This window comes from Melanerpes formicivorus, unplaced genomic scaffold (assembly GCF_026170545.1).
Source record: "Melanerpes formicivorus ecotype bairdi unplaced genomic scaffold, bMelFor1.0.p_v2 SCAF_426, whole genome shotgun sequence".
Lineage (NCBI taxonomy): Eukaryota > Metazoa > Chordata > Aves > Piciformes > Picidae > Melanerpes > Melanerpes formicivorus.
The window spans coordinates 33335-53960 of record NW_027142778.1 but is presented as its reverse complement, the minus strand read 5'-3'; the positions used below and the strand labels follow the sequence as shown (position 1 = coordinate 53960).

Genomic DNA, 20626 nt, shown 5'->3' with positions numbered 1-20626 from the left:
GGTCCAGCTGCTCAAGGCTGAAGCAGAGCCAGGGCCCTCGGCCTTCCCCTTGGATGTGCAGAGGCAGCCTGGCCTCACAGCCTGGGGGGAGAGTTCCATTGGATGACTCCTTGAGGCCTTGAGGTGGGAAGGGAGCTTCCAAGGGCAGCCAGCCCAAGCAGCAGCACTCAGCAGAACAGCTGCAGGCACAGCAGGGAGCTCTGAGCCCCAAGCAACCTGACCTGAAGTGGTGCCAGCAGTGGGGCACCTACCCCTCCCTGGGCAACTGGGGCCAGGCTCTCACCACCCTCAGTGTCAAACATGCTGGAGGTCTGAGGAGGTCAGCCAAGGGGCTTGGAGGAATCAAGGAGCAACAGGAACTGACTGCCCACTTAAACATCCTGGGCTTCCTCTTCAGGCTCACAGGGACCTGGACTCTGGGCCAGTGTCTGCCCCGGGGGCACAGGGGATCCCCCCTGGGGGCACAGGGGGTCCCACCCCGGCAGAAGAGCCAAGGGCAGCCTCTGCTCATCTCACTTGTCAGCTGGAGCAGCACTTGGATCCTTTCTACAAGCTCCAGCCAGCTCCAGTGCTCACTGCAGGGCTGCAGCACCACAGCAGCACCCAGAGAGCACAGCAGGCTGCCCAGGAGCCAAGGGCAGCCCCAGGCACAAAGCAAAGCTCTGCTGCAGGCAGAGACAACACAGCCCCAGGGCACTGTCAGCAAGGCTCTGCCTCAGCATCAGCTCTGCTGAGCCAAGGCTGTGGGCAGCATTTGGAGGTCACCTTGGCTCCCCACTTCCTCCTCAAGGGCCTGCTGAGGCTGACACTTCTCCTGGGGCCTGCTCTTGGCTTCTCCTGCCCCAGGAGGAGTTTGACACCTCTCCAAGGAGGCAGCCAGCACTTCCTGCCCAAGCCCAAGAGCCTGAAGAGCCAGCAGAAGCAGAGAACCTTTCTGGCTGGAAGAGCTCTTTCAGCTCCAGTCCAACCATGCTCCCATTGCCAGGGCACCCCCAAACCATGGCCCTCAGCACCACACCAACCCCCCAGGGATGGGGACTCCACCACTGCCCTGGGCAGCCTGCACCAGGCCTTGACAACCCTCAAGGGCAAGAGATCCCAGCCTAGAAAGCAGCCAGGGCCAAGCAAAGCCTGGCCTGAAGAGCAGAGCAGGATGCTGAGCTCCTCACCTCTGAGTGCTGAGGCTGTAGGGAGCCTCCTTGGCTCTCTTCCTGCCCTTGGCTCCTGCAGCTCCTCCCAGACTCTGCTCTCTGGGCAATCTCCGCCGGCTCTGGCCACTGGCCTGCCCCCTGCCCCCTCAGCCTGCTCAGGGCTATCTGAGGCAGCTCTCTAATTTGAGGAGTTGCTGAAGGAGGAGACTAACTTCTAAGCCTTCTTCTGAGGCTCTGTGAGCAGCACCACTCAGCCCTTTGCCTCTGCTGCCTGCTGCTCTGCCTCTGCATGTCTCGGCTTCTGCTTTGGCTTCCTTCTCCCTGCAGCTCCTCCTTTTCTTCCCCTCCTTCTCTTCGCCCTCTGCCTTATCCTCAAGATGTCTTTTCAGCCTTGCTTGCTGCTTGCTGACTCCAGACACCTTTGTGCTGTCCCTTGCCTGGGGGGCAGCACGCTGGGGAGGACTTGGGCAGGGTTGCTTCTCCTCAGCTTGCACAGCAGGCTGAGCAGGGCCTTTAGCTGCCAGATGAGCTGTGGCAGCCCTGTGCTGCTCAGCAGGGGCTGGAGCTGGAGCTGCAGGAGATGATCCTTGCTGAACACCCAGAGAGGCAGCCTGCAAGACAGACAAATCCACCACTGGGCTGCCTGGCACAGCTCTGACTCTGAGCTGCTCAGATCCTCTCTGCAAACCAAAGCCACCACCAGAAGTGTCTTGAAAGCTGTGAGGCTCAGCCCCTGCCCTGCTAAGGAGCCCTGCACTGCTCATCACCAGCACTGCAGCCATGGAGCCCCCTTACAAAAGATCCAATCCAAGCCCAGTGCAGAATCAGGGCTCCAGAGCAGCACTGCAAGCTGTGGCCCTTCACACAGGGCCTCACTGCAGCCTTCCTGCTTCTCCCCAGCCCTCCTGCTCAAGGCCACTCAGCTGCCCAGCCCCTGAGACACTTTCCCTCTTGTGGCCCTTCTGAGGTGCTTGGCTTTGCCTCCAGCTGCCAGCACAGCAAACTTTCAATGGCAAAGGCAAAGCCCTGCAGCTTAGCTGCCATCTTCAGAGGCTGGCATCCAACCAGCCTGGCCTGAGGAGCAATGGACTTGATTGCCAGCAGCCAGGCCTCCTTGTCCTTCCACAGAGCAGAGCTTTGAGGAAGCCTGGCTTGCTGTGAGCCACAAGAAGGGCTGGAAGAGGAGGATCACAGGCAGGGATCATTGGGGAGGGAAACTCAGGACCTTTTTTTGCCTCCCTTTTGAGTGCAAGTCTTAGTTTTGAGGTCACCACGTCCTGCCCAAGCTCCCCAGATGAACTGGCACTGCTCCACTCCTCACAGAGCTCTGCTTCCCAGGCAGCAGCACCAGCTGAGGGCTGGCAGCTCCCAGCACAGCCAAGTTCTGTCCCCAAGAGCCTGAGCCCCCCCCAGCAAAGTGTCCCCACCTGTCCTGCTCACCTGTGCTTGGGCCTGCTCCAGCTCTGAGAGCTTCTGCCGCAGCTCCAGCAGCTCCTTTTCCTTCTCAAGCACTTGCTGCCTCAGCAGCTGCTCCTGGCTCAAAGGCTGTGCTGGAGGAGCAGAGGCAGCAGCCCTGGCACAGGCAGGGGCAGTGCATTCCTCTGGCTGGAAACAGGACAGAACCTGTGACACTGCACATCCTGAGGGAGCCAGGGAGCCCTGGAGCTGCTTTGCTTAGGACAAGGTCACCCAGCCCCAGCCTCAACCTAACACCCCCACGGCCCCCATGCTCAGCTCACTCCAGCTCCCTTCCCTGCTGCCACCCTCCAGCACTGGAGCTCACTCTCTGCAGCTGTTAGGAGCTGCACTCTTCAGGCACAATGGAACCAAACTCATTTGAAACCTTTGCCCCCACTCCAATTTGCTGCTGTGACAGGGGGACGTCGCCTAACAGCAGTTCCTCCATGGCCACCCTCCAGAGCACAGGTTTGACATAGGCAAAGCAAGCCCCCCCCCAGTGCTCTGCATTCAGGAGTGCCTCTGCCCTGCCTCCACAGCCCAGGCCCTGCACTCCTGAGGCACTGCACTCTCACCCAGCAGCCTACAGACAAGGATGGCTGCTCTGGGACCCTCTGTCCGTACAGCAGGCACACACACTGACCGAGGGAGCTGCAGGCTGAGGGCTCACAGGGCTGCCAGCAGCACTCCCAGCTGCAGGCAGAGGTTTCACTGGCCAAGCAGGATCTAGTGACTTGACTCTGACATCCAGGGCATGCAGCTTCTCCAGGGGGAAAACCCTGTCCCACGTCGAGCGCAAGAGGAATAAACTCTTGCGAGTCTCTGTGTCCCCCTGCAGCAACAAAACCACCCCAGGGCTCCCTCAGCTCCTGCCACACACAGCCTGCAGCTTTGCTGCCAGAAGGAAGGCTGCATGGCTGTCCTGTTGCTCTCAGCACTTGGCATCTCAACACACTGGCCTGGTGTGCAGCAGCTCTCAGCAGTGCAGCTCACACTCCCATGCCAAGGGAATCAGGCAACAGCCTCTGAGGCAAGCAATGAGCCCAGGGGCTTGTGCTCAGCTCTCCAGCCCCTGAAGGACTTTGCCCCACCAGATGCCAGAGCAGGGCTAGCACTTCCAATTCAGCCAGCTCTGCTTCAGCTCAGCTGCACCCTCAGACCCATCTGGGAGACACAGATCCAACCTCCTTGGAGGCTCAGGGCCCACTTGATTGCTTCAAACCACCAGCAGGGACCATGGCCCTCAGTGCAGAGCCAGGACAGAGATGCAGAAAAGCCAAGCACTTGGTGTGCTTCACCACCCAAGCAAAGCCACCCCTGGGCACAGGACTCACTGCCCAGCCACAGCTTTGGCCTACAGAACTCTTCTGAAGTGCAGAGACCTTCTCAAAGACAGAGAGAAAGGTTTCCACCAGGTTTGGGGCAAAAGCCTGCAGGTATGCTCCTCCCACGTTCTTGATGATGGAGTCCAGCAGGTAGAGAGCAGGGAGCTTCTGTGCTGGAGGAGCCTGGAATCGTGAGAAGAGAGGGAGGAGTTGAGACAACCAAAGCACCTCTGAAGCATTGCAAACCCAGGGATTGCCAGGCTCAGACACCTCAGAGCCAGCACTTCAGCAGGGTTGGAACACTGAGGTTTGCTCGTGCAGGCCAAACCAGCCCCTGGGACAGGCTTGCAGACAGCTTTTAACCCCCAGGCTTCTGGGCAGGCTGGAAAGCAGCCCTCGGCCCCCTGCTGCCCTGCTCTGCCCCTCTCCTGCCTCACAGCAGGACATCTCCCCAGGCCCTCCTCGCCCTCCAGCCCCCCCCAGCCCGCTGGCTCCAGCTGCTCCCCCCAGCAGCACAGCTAGGAGCAGCAGGCAGGGGAACTTCCAAACCTTGGCCGCTTGTGCCTCCACCAGGGCGGCAATGCTGCTGGCAAAGGCCACCTTCTGCTGGGCCAGGACGGTCAGCTTGCTGATGTAGGACTTGCTGCTGCGTGTCAGGCCCTGCAGCTGTGCCCAATAATCCTGGCACACAGCTGGCACCTCTCTCCTGGCTGCTGGGCACTCAGCAGGCAGCTCTGGCAGGCTGGTTCCGCTCAGCAGCTCCGACCCCATCCCAAAGGCGCTGTGGGCTACAGGGCCTCCCACCTCCTCCAGCCCAGGCAGCTGCTTCCCTGGCAGCAGCTCTGCTCTCTAGACAGGGACAGCAGTTCAGTGACAAGTCCAGGAGCCAAGGACACGGAGACCCTGCCCTCCCCAGCCCTCCCCAGCCCCACACAGGCCTTGGCTCTGCAGGATGCCTCCTGCAAACCCTCCTGCCCTGCGCCTGCCTCCCTGCCAGGCTGCAGCCCCCCTGCCCTGGCAGAGCAGAGAGAGGGGCAGCAGCTCCCAGCACCCAGGAGCACTGGCCAAGAGCAGCCTCCAGGGCTCCCCTGGCCCACCCCTGCTGAAGACAGGAGCCCCCTGCCCGCAGCTTTCCTGACCTCCTCTGGGACGCTGCCAGTGCGGCCGGGCAGGCTGGAGGCAGCCTTGGCAATGGGCCCCTGCCAGCTCTTCCTGAGGCTGGGGATCCTGGGGAAGGCAGAGAAGGGCTGGCATGAGCTGCCAGGGGCTGAGCCTCTCTCAGAGATGCAGAGGAGAAAGAGGAGCCAAAGCTCTGAGGGCATGAGGTGCTCTTGAGGGAGAGTGAAACCGTGACAAGGGGCTGGGCCCCTCCCTGCCACCCTCCTCCCAGCCAGGGCATGCACAGGGCATTGGGGTACCCGGGCCAAGCTCCTGCCCGCAGCCAGCCCTGTGCCAGCCCTGTGCCAAGTGCTGGGAGCAGGGGGCAGAGGGGCCAGCAGGCAGCAGACACTCACCTCTGGTAGAACAGCAGGTAGGCCTGCTGCTGCTGCAGGACCTCTTGGGGGGCTGCGGAGCCGACCCGCTCGTCGTCCGCTCGATACCACTGCCCATCGCTGGCCTGCAGCAGCAGAAGAGAGAGCAGGGCTGGGCTGTGCCCAGGCACCTTCCTGGCAGCAGGAGCAGCAGGAGCAGCGCCCGTGGGCACAGCTCCTCTCCCCACGAGGCAGAGGAGGCCCAGGGCAGGCCAGGGGGCTCTGCCAGAGCTGAACCTTCCCCCCTCCTGCGGCACAGCACAGCCTGTACCCCGCAGCCAGTGCTCCCCACCACGCACATCTGCTGAGCACCCTCCTTGCTGGGCCTACAGGGACCCCCCAGCACCCCCCAGCCCTGAGGGGGTGGCACCACAGCTCCTGGGCTCACCTTCACGTAGCAGTAGTAGTGCCCTGCGTGGCAGCTGTGCCCAGAGTGCAGCAGCACCGCATAGAGGCTGTACAGGACGGGGTCCCTGCGCCGCACAGACATGTAGGGGCGGAGGTTCAGCAGCATGGGGTACCGCACCTCCTGCAGAGACAGGAGGGCTCAGCAGCCTGCACAGGCCATGGCTTCTGTGCTGGGGCAAGAGCAGCACAGCTCTCCCAGCAGGGCCACCTCTCCAGAGAAGGGCACTCAGCCTCCTGGTGCAGAGGGGGTGCTGAGGAAGGCGGCAGGAGGAGCCGAACTCCGCCTGCAGCGCACAGCGGGGGAAGGGCTGCAGGAGCGCGGCACAGCTCCCGCTGGCCACAGCAGCACCTCCCGGCCTGCTCTGGGCAGCAGCACCTGGGGCCAGGAGAGAGCCTCAGCCCTGGGCTGCCAAGCGCTCACCTTGGTGATCTTCCCTGCGGCATAGGGGGCAAAGCGCTTCAGTGCCACCGTGAGGACGTTGGGGGCTCGGTGGATGCTGAAGCGTTTGCTGGCCGACACCTCCTGCTGGCACCTGCACAGGCAGAGCTCCAGCTCTTCAAGCTGCTCTGCCAGCCAGCTGCCTGCCAGCCCTGGCCGGGCAGCAAAGCCCTTGGCACTGACCCTGCTGACAGCAGCCGCTGCTCCAGGGCCCCTGCTCACGGCCACGGCTGCCGGCCCAGCTCCTCCTCACCACAGGAGGCAGCCTTCGCGGCAGGCTTCCACGGCCACGGCCCTCAGGGCTGAGCCGCGGAGCAGGCAGTCGAGCCCTCCCGCAGCCAGCAGGGGGCACACCTGCTTGCCCCAGCACAGCGCCCCCCGGCCGCCCGCAGCCCCCAGCCTCACCTGCCACACTTGTAGGCGTTCTCCCCGCACAGCAGCTCTGCCTGCACAAACTGCCCCAGCGCCTGCACCACGCTCCTGGCCTCCTGCAAGGACAGAGCAGAGCTCAGGTCACCAGTGGCTGTCCACGCCACGGCCCCGAGAGAGCACACCCAGCGTGGGCACAGGGCCACAGGCTGCAGCAAACCCCTCAGCCCCACCAGCTGGCAGCGCCCAGCACCACGAGGGGCAGCTGCAGGGGCCCCAGCACCACACAGCCTCACGCCCAGGCACCGGGCACTGCCCTGCCAGACACAGCAGGCAGCTCAACAAGGCAGCGGCTTCCCTCTTGCCTGGGCTGTGCCTTGGCACCGGCAGGCTCAGGAGCCCTGAGGGCAGCGATGCTGCAGCTGCAGGAACAGCCCCAGGAGAGCAGAGCTCCTCCCCAGCCCCCACCCTGCCGCCCTACCCCGATCTCCAGCGCCAGGTCCAGGCAAGGCTCGTAGCTGTCCGAGGTGCTCTTGCACTCCAAGCACGTCACTGCCAGAGAAAGAGCACTGAGCGCAGCCTGCCATGGCCCTGCACCCACCCCAGCAGCTGCAGCTGGGCATCTTCTGCACACGCTCAGCAGTGCTCCCAAATGATTCCTCCTGCCGGGCAGCCCTGAGAGGCCCAGGCCAGGAGCTGGCAGCCAACACTCACCACGGGACCGCAGGGAGCCGCCGAAGATCTGCTGAACCAGCGTCGGGGCCTGGCTCTGGCCATCCAACCTAGGCACAGGAGCAGCAGGGCTTACACCGCCCCTCCCCCACGCCCGAGGGCCCCCTCCCCGTGTCCTCAGCACAGCTCCCCCCGCTGCGTTCTGCCCAGCACACAGGCTGCAGAGCTCCAGAGGCAGAGGGAAGTCGCAGCCTCTGCCAGGCTGCTCTCCCAGGGCCACAGCTCCAGGGCTGGCACCAGGCTCCCAGGGGCACCTTCCTCCAGAAGGAGCAGAAGCTGCTGGCCGCAGCTCAGAGCTGTGCGCTGCAGACTGAGGCAGCGCAGGGCCCAGAGGAAAGCTGCTCACCCACAGCCACAGAGCTGCACCTGAGCCAGCTGCACCCCGGGTTCCCGGGCAGCTGGCACAGGATCCAGACCCACAGCAGCCTCAGGAGCGGGGGAGAGGGCCACAGCTAGGCTGGGGCAGAGGAGCCGGGAGAAGGGGGACTGTGGCACAGAGGGGCAGAGAGCTGGGCCATCCAGTGCGGCCCCTGCACTCAGTGCCTCCCTCTGGCAGTTCAGCCTGGGGCACAGGGTCAGCCCTCCCACGGGCACGGGGCACTGGTGAGGGCACAGGGCAGGAGGGCCACACATACTGGGCACAGCCGTTCCTGCAGGCCTGCTGCATGGCGTCGATGCTGTAGCGCAGGAACTCGTGGGCATCCTGCTGCTGCCGCAAGCAGAGGTGCTGGGCAATGTCTGCAGGAGGGGCAGCAGCCAGCCTCAGCATCTGCTGCAACAGATGCAGCTCCTCCCTCCCTCCCTGCTCCCCCGCAGCCCAAACCTGCTGTCAGACTCACGGCCACGGGAGGAGCCCCCCGCAGCCCACGGAGCCCCCAGCCCCTGGCAGGCTCCCTGAGTCACCTCAGGAGAGCTGTCTGCCAAGAGCTGCTCCCAGCCCACAGCTGCTGCTCCAGCATCAGTCCCTGCTGCAGGGCAGGGCAGGGCAGGGCAGTGCAGGGCAGGGCAAGGCAGGGCAGGGCAGGGCAGGGCAGGGCAGGACAGGGCAGGGCAGGACAGGGCAAGGCAGGGCAGGGCAGGGAAGAGTAAAGCAGGGCAGGGCAGTGTAGGGCAGGGCAGGGTAGGGCAAGGCAGGGCAGGGCAGTGCACGGCAGGGCAGGGCAAGGCAGGGCAGGGCAGTGCACGGCAGGGCAGGGCAAGGCAGGGCAGGGCAGGGCAGGGAAGAGCAATGCAGGGCAGGGCAATGCAGGGCAGGGCAGGGCAGGGCAAGGCAGGGCAAGGCAGGGCAGGGCAGGGAAGGGCAGGGAAGGGAAGAGCAATGCAGGGCAGGGCAATGCAGGGCAGGGCAGGGCAGGGCAGGGCAGGGCAGGGCAGGGCAGGGCAAGGCAGGGCAGGGCAGGGCAGGGCAGGGCAGGGCAGGGCAAGGCAGGGCAGGGCAGGGCAAGGCAGGGCAGGGCAGGGCAAGGCAGGGCAGGGCAGGGCAGGGCAGGGCAAGGCAGGGCAGGGCAGGGCAGGGCAAGGCAGGGCAGGGCAGGGCAGGGCAAGGCAGGGCAGGGCAGGGCAGGGCAGGGCAGGGCAGGGCAGGGCAGGGCAGGGCAGCCTCCCTTACTCTTGAGGTTCCGGATGAAGGACACCGGCTTTATGGCCTGCCCACTGCTGGCAAACGCCTGCCCCACGTGGTCCTGCATCAGGCACAGCATGCAGAAGCCTTCTTGGCGACCTGGAGCAGCAGAGCAGAGGACAGGACGTCAAGGACAAAGCCAGGAGAGATGGAGGCAGGACAGAGGCTGCAGGGATCTCTCTTCCAACAGTGCTCAGCCACGCTCAGCGGTCCCTAGGAGCTCTGTGCTGCAGCACAGCTCTTGGGCATCCTGGGTACACAGGGGCCAGCAGACCTCACCCTGGCTGATGCCATCCCACTCACAGTACCACTGCAACAGCCCTCCCCCCCCCCCAGAGGAGAGAGCGTCCATGGGGATGGAAACAGCCACAGGCACTCTCCGGAGGAGGGCACAGGTTGGCCCTGAGGGGCAGGTCCCAGCAGAGCCCTACAGACAGGGCTGTGAGCCCTGAGAGCTCCCCCTGCTCCCAGCTCCGAGCCTCCCACAGCAGCTGCTGCCCGCAGGCAGCCTCCTGCCCTGCCCTGGCTGCAGCCAGCAGAGGCAGCACCTCGCCGGTGCCAGGCTGCAGAGCTGGGGAGCACCGCTAGGGCCAGGAGAAGACAGGAAGAGCCTCTGGTGGAGACAGGGGCAGCAGGGACAGAGAGGGCACAGCCCAACACTCGCAGCCCCTGCCAGGGCCACCTGCAGAGGTGCCGAGCGCAGGACAGGCAGGCAGCTCCCGCTCCCCACGGGCACCCTGGCACTGCCAGCCTGGCACCGCCAGCCGCCCGGCCCAGGCTCCCCACTCACAGCTGCGGCCGTGCTCCTCGGAGAGCAGGTAGTTGGCGAGCGGCGCCGTGTGGCTCAGGCACTGCAGCGTGGCGTTGAGGAAGCAGCTGCGCCCCAGGTTGTGCAGCCCAGCGCCGACCCCGCAGAGCCGCTCCCACCGCAGGGACAGGCGCCCCACGGGGAAGGGCAGCTGCTGGGGCACGGGGACCCCGTCCCCTCCTGCTGCTGGGGCTCGCTCACCGCCTGCAGGGAGAGGGGCGCTGAGCCACAGGGCTGAGGAGCACCAGCGGCCCCCTCGGCCCTCTCTACCTACCCTGCTTGCTGGTCAGCTCCTCCTTGGGGCTGCCGCCGTGGCTGCCAGCCTCGACCCAGGGCTCCAGCTGCTTCCCCCCGGGCTGATCCCCCTTGCCACGACCGGCACGCTCAGACTCTGCCTCCTGCTGCCACAGCTCCTTGGGCGAGGCAGCCAGCGGCCAGCCCGGAGCCCCTTCCTCACCCAGCCCCAGCCGGCGCCTCTTGGCTGCCGGCGCCAGCCCCTCCTCCAGCTCCTTCATCCTCCGCATGCTGTGCACCATGGCGCCACGCTCGCTGGCCTCGACTCAGCTGTCCCTGGCCACTGAACTCCTTCCTCCTCCTCCTCCTCCTCCTTCTTCTCCTCCTCCTCCTCCTCGTGTCCCTCGCGCTCGGTGTCCAGGCAACAGGCTGAGGCGGAGCGGCGCTGCTGATTGGTTGCAGTGCCAAGGGGGGGCGGGACTTGTCAGGGCGTGGCCGTCGGGCTCGGCGATGCCCATTGTGTGCTGGCACCGCGGCGCAGCCGGGGGGGGCCTGGCCCTGTCCTGCTCCAGCCCCTGGCCCTGGCAGGTGCTGAGGGCAGTGGCACCAGGAGGGATCTGAAGGTGGCCTCGCAGCAGCTCCTCTCCTCCCCTCCTCCTCTCTTCCCCTCCATTCCCGGGGGCCCAGGGGATCCCTCCCTGGCTGAGGAGGGCTGCTGCAGACCCCAGCTAGTAGCTTCCCCTGCTCCTTGACCAGTGGGGTTCTTGTGCTGGTTTGCAGTTGTGAATATATCTCAACACTGTAACTCCTGGAGAGTTTGTACATATTCCTTGCACCCCATTGCAGATTTCCCTTTGCCTATACATACAGCTTTCCTTTGCTTCCAGCTGGGCTGGGCTGGCAAAGGTAATGTTGGGGGGGAATTTCAACCACAGGGAAGAAGGAGCAAAGATCATTGTCACATTTGATGCTCAGAGTTTACATCTGACTGGAGGGGAACAAGCCTTTGGCTGTCAAAGATCCTTCCAGACTTGCATTCCCAGGTACAGCTCTCCTTCAAAGTAAGCACAAGCTGTTCTCCAGGGCAGTATCAAAGCTAGGAGGAGAATCCAGGTGTGTTCCTGAACACCTCCTGAAGTCCATTCAAGGCAGCAGCTGGAAAACCAGCAGGGAAATCCAGCTTCTGGGTGATAAAAATGCCACCATGGGTCTGTTAAGGAAGCACAATCCACAGCACCCTCTGCCCTTGCCAGGCTGTGTCCCTCTGCCTAGATCTGCAGTTGAATTCATTGCTGACTCAGCAGTGGGGTTTTGTTTGCACTCTGCTGTTCCCTGCTCTGCAGAGGAGTTGGGGTTTTGTTGCAGACAAATGACTTGCATGTGCCTAAACAAAAGCAGGAACCACTCCCAGAAGTTTGCTTCTGTCTGCTGGCTTTTAAGGCACTGATTTGATTTGGGTTAAGCTAACCAGGCAGGAATTACAACAAGAGACTTCTCTTTATTCCCCCCCCCAAGATTAGGTGTTACACTTATCAGATTGTGGACAGGTTCTGTTTGCTTGCAAATTCCCCCAGGGTGCTCCTGGGCAGCTTGAGTGCAGTGTAGAGCATTCAGAAAATGGCAAAGGCTAAACCACGAAACAGCTTCACCCCACTGATCAAACCAGAGACCAGGCAGGAGCTCAGGGAGAGCCAAGGAGAGCGCAGGTTGTGCTCCCGGGGATGGAGCAGGAACTGGGAGATGCTCCCTAGGTCTCTGGCCGGCAGCAGGCTCCAGAGCTGCCGCTTTGTAATCTGATTTGCGGATCGTGTGGCACAGCCCAAAGGGAAAGGCCCTGCCAGAACCAAAGTGTCCTCAGGCACGGCTGCCACGAGGCCAAACTCCTGCGGCAGCCCTGTCGGAAGGGTGCGAGGCAGCCGCAGCTTGCCGGCAGGCAGCCAGGGAGCAGGGCCCCAGGGCAGGCAGGGCCAGGGAGAAGCCAGGACCCAGGGCTGGTGTCTGCAGTGCTGCCGCCAAGGCAGCGAGGCCAAGAGGAAAGCAGAACATGGGAGTGAGCAAGAGGAAGGCAAGAGCAAGAGAGCCCCCACAGCTTGCTGCTCACCCTGCTTAAGCTGTTCAGAGACAATGTGTCCCAGGCCAAGGCACACTGGGTGCCAAGCACCCTGCTAACCATAGTGCCAACCCCAAGCGCACTTCCCCCTCCAGCAGCCTTGACCTGTCCCAGGGGAAGGCAATTTCCTGCCTTTGCCTTTCCCCATTCAGACCTCCACTGGTGGAGATGGGGGAAGGAGGGTTTGGAGCACACTGTAACAGCCACATCTGAGCAAACTCCTTCTTTTAGGTGCAGTGGGGCTTAAACCCGAGATCCAGCTATAGATTGGCCTAGTGACAGAATGGTGTCAAAGCAGCTGCTCTGCTGCATAAGCAGAGGAAGGCACATTTTCCCCTGGGTGACATGTGTAGACCTCTAGCAAGACAGTTCCAGGGCCTCAAAATGCCAGAAGAAGTGAAGAGAGCTTATTCTGTGAGCCCCACCTGCATCTGTCACAATCCCCTCCCAGAGCAACCTGACAGGGCCAGTGCTGACCTGGAGATGTCACCTGAGGGCTGTGGGGGCAGGCAGGGCCCAGGCCAGCAAGAAGAGAGCAGAGACAAGCCCAGATGAGTGTGGAGTCCTGCCTGTGGGCTGGCATCAGCTGGGAGCCCTGTGCAGGCTGGGGAGCAGGCTGGTGCAGAGGGCCCTGGGGGTCCTGCTGGACAGGATGTGAGTGGGAGGCAGCAGTGCCCCATAGCAGGAGCTGGGTTTGGGGCTGTGTCCCCAGGGGCATTTCCAGCTGAGGCAGAGCTGGCAGCATCCCCCCAGTGCTGCTGTTGAGGAAGGCTGCTCTCAGGGCTCCTCCCTTTCTCCTCCCAGCGTTTGCCTACGGAGCAACAGGAGCAGGGAAAACCTACCCCATGCTGGGCTCAGAGAAGAGCCCTGGCATCATCTACCTCACCATGGAGGAGCTGTACAGGAGGCTGGAGGCTAGGAAGGAGCAGAAGAGCTACCAGGTCCTGGTCTCCTACCTGGAGGTAGGCTGTGCCCAGCTGTGCCCCTCCTGCTGCCAGGCCACCATCTCCAAGGTCTGGGCTTGTAGTGCCAGGGCTACCCCTGTGCTGCCAGCTGTGCCCAGTGGCCAGGACAGCCCCAGACTGGAAGCAGGCTGCCCCTACCCAGGCTGCTGAGCTGGTGCTGCTGGTCTGCTCCCTCTGGAGCTGGGGGCCACAGGGCACAGGGCAATGAGGGCTTCCTGGCTGCAAGGGCTTTGAAGGAGCAATGGCTCAGTGCCTGACTGGTGAAGCCTCCTGAGCTGTCCCCTGCCTTAGGGCACCTTCAGCTGCTCCTGCTGGCTCCAGGTGCCAGAGGTGCTGTTGGGTGGGCAGCAGGCCCTGGGGTCCAGAGCTGCTCTGCCTGCTGCCCTTTGGGGCCCCAAGCCTCAGCCTGAGCTGGAGCTGCCTGCTGCAGGTCTACAACGAGCAGATCCGTGACCTGCTGGAGCCCAAGGGCCCTCTACCCATCCGAGAGGATCCTGAGAGAGGAGCTGTGGTTCAGGGTCTCTCCATCCAGCAGGTGGGGGTGGAAGCAGGCACAAGGTGTGGGCAGCACTGCGCCTGCCCCAGGGGTGCCAGCGGGCACTGGGGGACCTGGAGGGGGGAGGGGAGGGCTGCGGGGACCCGGGGCAGGGGCTGCGGGGACCCGGGGCAGGGACTGTGGGGACCCGGGAGTGCCAGCTGGCTGGGTGCTGGCTGGCAGCAGCGCTGAGCCCGAGGCCAGAGGAGCCCTGCAGAGCCGCAGGAGGCCTCAGCCTGTGGGCGCTCGGTGCCCGTGCCGGGGCTGCGCCCATCCCTGCCCTCTGCCTGCTCCCCGCCAGCCCAGCTCGGCAGAGCAGCTCCTGCAGATGCTGCTCGGGGGCAGCAGGAACCGCACGCAGCATCCCACCGATGCCAACGCCTCCTCCTCCCGCTCCCACGCCGTGCTGCAGGTGAGGGGTGGTGCTTGGGGCAGCCCTTGGCACCGCTGCCCGGAGCGGCGAGCCCGAGCGCCCTGCGGAGCCGCAGCCTGCCCTGCCTGTGCCCTGCCAGGTACAGGTGAAGCAGCAGGACCGCGCCGGGGGCCTCGCTGGGGCTCTGCCGGTGGCCGAGATGAGCTTGGGCGACCTGGCCGGCTCGGAGCGAGCCGCGGTGGCCAAGAGCAGGGGCGAGCGGCTGCGGGAGGGAGCCAGCATCAACCGCTCGCTGCTGGCCCTGCTCAGCGTCAGCCAGGCGCTGGCTGGGGCCGAGGGAAGGCTGCCGCCGAGGGGCCCTGAGCGCCGTCCCCAGGGCAGAGCTGCCGTGGGCTGAGCGTGGCCAGGGCTGGGAGCCGAGGGGCAGCCCCTGAGCGGAGCCTCGCTGTGCCGGGCAGGGCAAGCAGAGCCACGTCCCGTAGCGGGACAGCAAGCTGAGGCGGCTGCTGAAGGGCTCCATCGGCCGCACCCTGATGCTGGCTGCCCTCAGCCCCTCGCCGCTCTGCTGCCAGGACACCCTCAACACCCTCAGGTGTGCCAGCAGGGCCAAGGAGATCCAGGTCTCGGTGAGCACCTCGCCCCGCGGCCGGCAGCTGCTGGGGCTGCCCGGGAAGGAGCCTGGGGCAGGCTGCTGCGGGCTGCTGCCTCCCTGCCGCCTCCCTGCTGCAGCCGGGCTGCCTCTGGAGCCCCTCTCAGAGTCGGCTGCAGCCGCCCGGGCCCCACCAGCCCAGGGCAGGCTGAGGAGCTGCCCCGCTGCCGCCTCAGCAGAGGGGAAGGAGCTGTCCCGGTGCTGCTCTCAGCTCCGCTCCTCCCTCTCCCTGCAGCTCAAGAGCAACCTGCTCAGCCCGGACTCCCACGTCTGTCCGTACGTTGTGCTGTGTGCGCAGCTGAGAGCGGAGGTGAGCTGCCGGGGGCAGGGCTGGGCTCTGTCTGCGGCTCTGCTTTGCCTGGCACCCAGCCTGCTGAGCTGCTGGGGCTCAGGGCATGCTCTGAGCCAGGGCTGCCCCTTGCTCACAGGTGGCAGAGCTGCAGGCCAAGCTCCGTGCCTAGGAGGATGCTGCCCGGGGGGCACAGAGCCAGGCACCAGTGCTGCTGCCTGCCCTCGGCTCCAGCCCCTTGGAGCTGCCCAGGTGAGGCTGCTGGGCAGGAGGGATGGAGCCTGGGCTGGCACCTTGGGGTCCCCCATGGCCAGGAGCTTGCAGAGTTTGGCTGCTGGCTGCAGCCCAAGTGGCTGCCAGGACGCAGCTGAGCTGCTCTGCTGCTGTGCCACAGCCTCTCCACTGCCCAGCTGGAGTGAGGAGCCTGGCAGCCCCCAGCCCCCACAGCTGGGGGACAAAGGCCAAAGCTTCCTTGGGCTCCCTCCCAAACCTTGGTAGGCCCAGGGATGGCTTCCCCAGAGGCTCTTCCCTGGCTCAGGGGCTGCTGCTGTGACTCCTGCAGGTTGGAGGAGGCTGTGCCCAAGGTGTGCCTGGACCTGACTGGTGGGGAGAGGGCTGGAGAGCAGCAGGAGCTGGCAGCTGGGTGTCCTGCTCCCTCGCAGCTGGCCTTGGAGGAGGTGAGAGGAGGGCTTGGCCTGGTGAGTGGGACCCAGCAGGCAGCTCAGGTACCTTGCTGGGCTGCACTGGGCAAGCTGGGAGCTGAGCTGCTCTGGGAGCTCTTGGCTCAGCAGGTGCTGGGCTGTGGAGTGCTGGAGAAAGCTCTGAGCCTGGCAGGGAAGGGGCAGCTGGGGGCCCAGGCTCAGCTCAGCTCTGGCCTGATGCTGCTCTGGGGGCTTGCTGCAGGCTGCAGAGGAAAGGTCTGCCCCAGCCAGCCAGCAGACAGATGTGCAGCAGGAAGCAAAGGAAGCAGCCCTCCTCCTGCAGGGCTTGACTGCCAGCCAGCCAGAGGGGTGAGTGTCCTTGTGCCCCCTCCCTGTGCCACTTGCTCCTGGCTGCTCAGAGAGTTTCAACCTTCCTGTGGTGTGCAGCCCCCTGAGGGTGCTGGAGGTGGGGGAGGGCCCAGGCCTTGGCTCACAGAGCAGTGCCTGCCCTCTGAGGTGGGCTTTGGCTCCTAGAGAGCCAGTCCCAGGGGAGAAGCTCCCCTGGAAGGGTCAGCAGGGAAGGTTTCCAGGCACAGCAGCTGAGAGCCTTCAGTGCCTCTTGCCAGGCCTGGAGCTGCCTCCCCCAGGGCTCTGCTGCTGCCTCTGCTCCCCGAGGTGCTGCCCTGGCAGGGCTGCCCTGGCACCACCTGCTGCTGTCTCTGCCCCAATCTCCTGGCAGAAGGAAGCTCTTGGGGAAGGTCTCCCGAGGGAGGCTGCCTGTGCTGTGTGCCTGAGGCCCAGCACAGCTCTGGGGCTGCTGTTGGGTGCCCTGCAGCCCACAGGTGACCTCCCAGCCCAGCTTCTGCAGTCCCAGCCTGGGGATCCCTCAGCCTCAAAGCTTGCCTGGCCCAGAGCTCCCCCCAGGCTGTGCCCCAGCTGAGGAGGGGGCTCAGAGGTGCTGCTGGTGGTGCTGAGCCTCTCTTGGGTGCCAGTGGCTGAGGTTCAGCCCCTCACTGCTCCTTGGCTCTGTCTCTCTCTGCCCCAGGGCTGCAGCTGCTGCCAGGAGCCATGACCTCAATGTCACCTACCAGGTCTGCAGGCTGCCAGCCTCAGCCAGCAGCCCTGAGCCCTTGGGCTGCAGGGGCCTGGAGCCCCCAGGCTGGCAGCACAAGCAGGATGCCCTCTCGGTGCCCAAGTGAGTGCTGCCCTGGGGCCTTCCCTGTGGGTTTGGGGATCCTGCCCTCCATGGCTGGGTGACCCCTGTGTGGATGGCTGCAGCTCTGTGGAGGGCAGAGGGTGGGCAGGAGGCACTTGGCCAGCAGGCACAGGCTGAGCTCACCTGGGCACGGCTGCACAGGGCAGAGAGCATTCCAAGGGAAGCTTTTCCTGCTCCTGCTCCTCCCTTTGGCCCTGGAGCATCCTCCAGATTGCTTCAGGAGTGCTGGCTGGCAGCAGGTTGGGCATCTGCTCTGCTGGCAGTGAGGGTCAGGGCTGTGCCCTTGGGGGGTTTGGGGATTTGGGGGTGGCTTTTGGCTGGTGCAGCAAAGAGGCTCTGGCTCTTCTGGAGCCCTGTGGCTGTGCAGAGGCTGAGCCCCACCTGGCCCTGCTGGTGCAGGACACCCCCAGGGAGACCTCCTTGCTTCTGGGGCTCTGCAAATAGCTCAGAGTGAGGAGAGCTGGACATGGGGACAGGGCAGGGCCCAGCCCCGTGCCAGGGGCAGTCAGGATCCCCCCTGGCACTAACCATCCCTGCCCTGGCTGCAGGCCCTGCACGCTGGCCTGTGCCCCACGGACACCCTCTGTGCCCAGGCTGCCCTGGGCTGCAGAGCCTCTGCCCTGAAGCAGAAGGCAGCTGAGAGGTGAGAGAGCTGCCAGCAGCTGCCTGTGCTCCCCACTGTGGGGCCAGCCCCATGGCTGCAGCTGCACCTTGCCTGTGGCCTCTGGGCTGCAGGGAGGCCTCTGCCCCGAGCCTGGCTGGGTGCCAATGGCCTCTTTGCCCTCCTCAGAGCCCTTTGCCCCCCCGGGGGTGGGCAGCAGATCTGTATCCCCCAGCTGCACAGCAGGCACCGAGCTGCCAAGGCCTCTGCCCCCCAGGTGAGGCTGCCCTGGGAGCCACTCTGCCAGGAGTGAGCCCTGCCCCGGGGCAGGCTGCAGCCTGCTGCTGTGCCAGCCCTGTGCCAGCTGGAGCAGAGCCCTGCCATGGGGATGGTTGGTGCTGGGGGTGGCTGCAGCCTGCTGCTGTGCCAGCCCTGTGCCAGCTGGAGGCACAGCTCTGCCCTGGGGATGGTTGGTGCTGGGGATGGCTGCAGCCTGCTGCTGTGCCAGCCCCGTGCCAGCTGGAGCAGAGCCCTGCCATGGGGATGGTTGGTGCTGGGGGTGGCTGCAGCCTGCTGCTGTGCCAGCCCCGTGCCAGCTGGAGCAGAGCCCTGCCATGGGGATGGTTGGTGCTGGGGGTGGCTGCAGCCTGCTGCTGTGCCAGCCCCGTGCCAGCTGGAGCAGAGCCCTGCCATGGGGATGGTTGGTGCTGGGGGTGGCTGCAGCCCCAGCTGGGGGGAGGGCAGGAGAGCAGGGAGCTGCCAGGGCCTGGGTGTGCCCGGCGCTGCCTGCTGCCCTTCTCTCCTCTCTCTGCAGCCCCAGAGCATCCTTCAGGCCCTCTGAGCAGCAGCGCAGCAGGAGCAGCCCCAGAGTGCCTCCAGCCCCGGCTGAGAGCGCAGAGCCCTGGGGGATGCGTGGGCAGCCCTGGGCGTGCCCCGTGCGGGCCCTGGTGGGTGCCCGGTGCTGGCTTCTCAGCGCTGCTGAGGGGCAGGCGGCGCTGGGCTGGCCGCGGGGGCTGGGCAGGGCCGGAGCTGCCGGCAGGGAGCTGGGAGGAGAAGCTGCCAGGGCAGGGCTGGGGCTGAGAGCAAAGATGGCGGCCGGGCCCCGGCGGCCTACGGCTCCCATGGTGCTCTGCGCGGGCGGGAGGGGGCGGGGCTGTCGGCGTTCGAGAGCCAATGGGAGGCTGTGTTCGGGCACCGGCCAATGAGCGCAGGGGGCAGCTTTTGAAGCCCTGTGGCGCAGGCGGCGGTGAGTGGCGCTGGGGCCCCGGCAGCGACGAGGGATAGGGATGGGGACGGCTGCGGGGGGCGGGGCCTGGGGGAGGGAGGGAGTGCCTGCTGCTGTGCCAGCCCCGTGCCAGCTGCTGTGCCAGCCCCGTGCCAGCTGCTGTGCCAGCCCCGTGCCTGCTGCTGTGCCAGCCCCGTGCCAGCTGCAAGGCAAAGCCCTGCCATGGGGATGGTTGGTGCTGGGGGGGATGGCTGCAGCCTGCTGCTGTGCCAGCCCCGTGCCAGCTGCAAGGCAAAGCCCTGGCATGGGGATGGTTGGTGCTGGGGGGGATGGCTGCAGCCCCAGCTGGGGGGAGTGCAAGACAACAGGGAGCTGCCAGGGCCTGGATGTGCCTCAGGAGGGGAGCTGCATTTGCTGCTTGTGCCCCAGTGCTGTCCTCATGCCCCTCTCCTCTCTGCAGCCCCAGAGCATCCTTCAGGCCCTCTGCGCAGGCAGTGCAGGAAGAGGAGCCCCAAAGTGCTCCCAGCGCTTGGCAGCAGCCTCCCTGCTTCCAGCCCCCAGCCAGTGAAGCTCTTACGGTGAAGACTTCAGCAGCCAGGAGCCCAGCCCAAGCTCCCAGCACTGCTTCCACCTTCTCCCTTGGTGTGGGAGCTCTTCTTCGTCCTTTGCTTTGTGTCCGTTCCCGCTTCCGCACTTTTACACCCGGTCCTGTCCGCGGCGCCGCTTTCCCCCGCTCCCCGTCCCGGTCCCGTCCGCGGCGCCTCTGCCCCCCGGTCCCGCTCCCCCTCCCCGTCCGCATCTCTGCTTTCCTCCGGCCCGGTCCCGGTCCCCGTCCCCTCCGCGGCGCCGCGTTCCCCTCTCCCGCCCCAGCCCTTTTTGCGGCTGGTTCCCCCTACCCCACTTCGCGGTTCCCATCCCTCTCCCCTCCCCTCTGCGCCGCGGTTCCCCCCCCCCCCCCCGTTTGTGGTGATCACTAAACGTTTGGTTTTTTGGCTCTTCAGACCTCTTCTGGCTACTTCTTGCCTCCCCTTTGGGGACCCTGGGGCTGGGGCTCCCTCGGGGGGCTCCTGGGCCAGGCCCTTCCTCCCGGGACGGGCTCCAGTCTGCCTTCCCCCTCTCTGCCATCATCGCAGGGGCTCTGGGGCTCTTGTTCTTAGCCTCTGTGGATCAGGCAGCCCCACTCAGCTTCACAGGGGGAAGGTGGAACCAAAGGGCTCTCTTCTTTCTTCCCCAAGCTCCACTCCCTCACCTTGGTGTTTGTCTGCAGCTGTGGCATGAACTGAGACCACTCTGCCTCCCTTTTCATATAGCCATTAAGGCTGGAAAAGACTTCTGAGATCCTGCAGTCCAACCATAACCAACAGAGCATGTGCCCAAGAGCCATGGCCACACATTTCCTGAGCCCCTCCAGGCGTGGGGACTCCACCACCTCCCTGGGCAGCCTCTTCCACTGCCTGACCACTCTAGCTGTAAGAAATTCTTCCTAGTATCCAAGCTAAGCCTTCCCTAGCACAGCTTGAGCCCATGACCTCTTGTCCTGTCATCAGTTCCTGGGGAGAAGAGGCCTCCTTTCAGCTAGCTCTAGAGAGAAAGAAGCTGTCCTCTCAGCATCCTCCTCTTCAATAGCTTCTGCCTTGTGCAGGAATCTTCCAGCCCCAGCTAGAGCAGGAGCAGAGAATCCAGCTCAGGTCACCCAGGAACACATCCAGACCGGGCTGGAAAGGCTCCAGGGAAGGAGACTCCACAACCTCTCTGGGCAGCCTGCTCCAGGCCTCTGGGACCCTCACAGTCAAGAAGTTCTTCCTCCTGTTGAGGTGGAGCCTCCTGTGCTGCAGTTTCCATCCACTGCCCCTTGGCCTATCCCAGGGCACAGTGAGCAGAAGCTGTCCCTGTCCCTGTCCCCTCCCTCCTGACCCCCAGCCCTCAGCTATTGAGAGGCATTGAT

General features: G+C 65.0%; 1 protein-coding gene and 1 long non-coding RNA gene across 2 annotated transcripts; both read right to left on the bottom strand.

Moving 5' to 3' along the window:
* On the bottom strand, nt 1-2743 carry LOC137459861 (uncharacterized). Its single transcript, XR_010992536.1, has 3 exons — nt 2592-2743; nt 1170-1762; nt 1-81 (listed from the first exon to the last, which is right to left on the bottom strand). It is a non-coding gene; the product is annotated as an uncharacterized lncRNA (long non-coding RNA).
* A 449-nt stretch (nt 2744-3192) lies between these two features.
* Nucleotides 3193-10379, bottom strand: LOC137459857 (ubiquitin carboxyl-terminal hydrolase 36-like). The gene is made up of 14 exons (XM_068170569.1): nt 10118-10379; nt 9826-10047; nt 9024-9134; nt 8050-8152; nt 7397-7464; nt 7164-7234; nt 6719-6801; nt 6296-6407; nt 5855-5995; nt 5449-5552; nt 5074-5161; nt 4484-4783; nt 3992-4117; nt 3193-3441 (listed from the first exon to the last, which is right to left on the bottom strand). Exons 1-14 carry the CDS (start codon nt 10377-10379, stop codon nt 3193-3195), a joined length of 2040 nt encoding a protein of 679 aa, XP_068026670.1.
* Between the last annotated feature and the right edge of the window lie 10247 nt (nt 10380-20626).

Excerpts from the sequence above, each read along its gene's own strand:
- LOC137459857 (XM_068170569.1), bottom strand. The coding sequence starts at position 10,379 with ATGGTGCACAGCATGCGGAGGATGAAGGAGCTGGAGGAGGGGCTGGCG. Across the intron at positions 6,802-7,163 it reads ACCTGGCGCTGGAGATCGGG|GAGGCCAGGAGCGTGGTGCA; the intron begins GTAGGGCGGCAG and ends CTGTCCTTGCAG. Across the intron at positions 5,162-5,448 it reads TACCTGCTGTTCTACCAGAG|GATCCCCAGCCTCAGGAAGA; the intron begins GTGAGTGTCTGC and ends TGCCTTCCCCAG.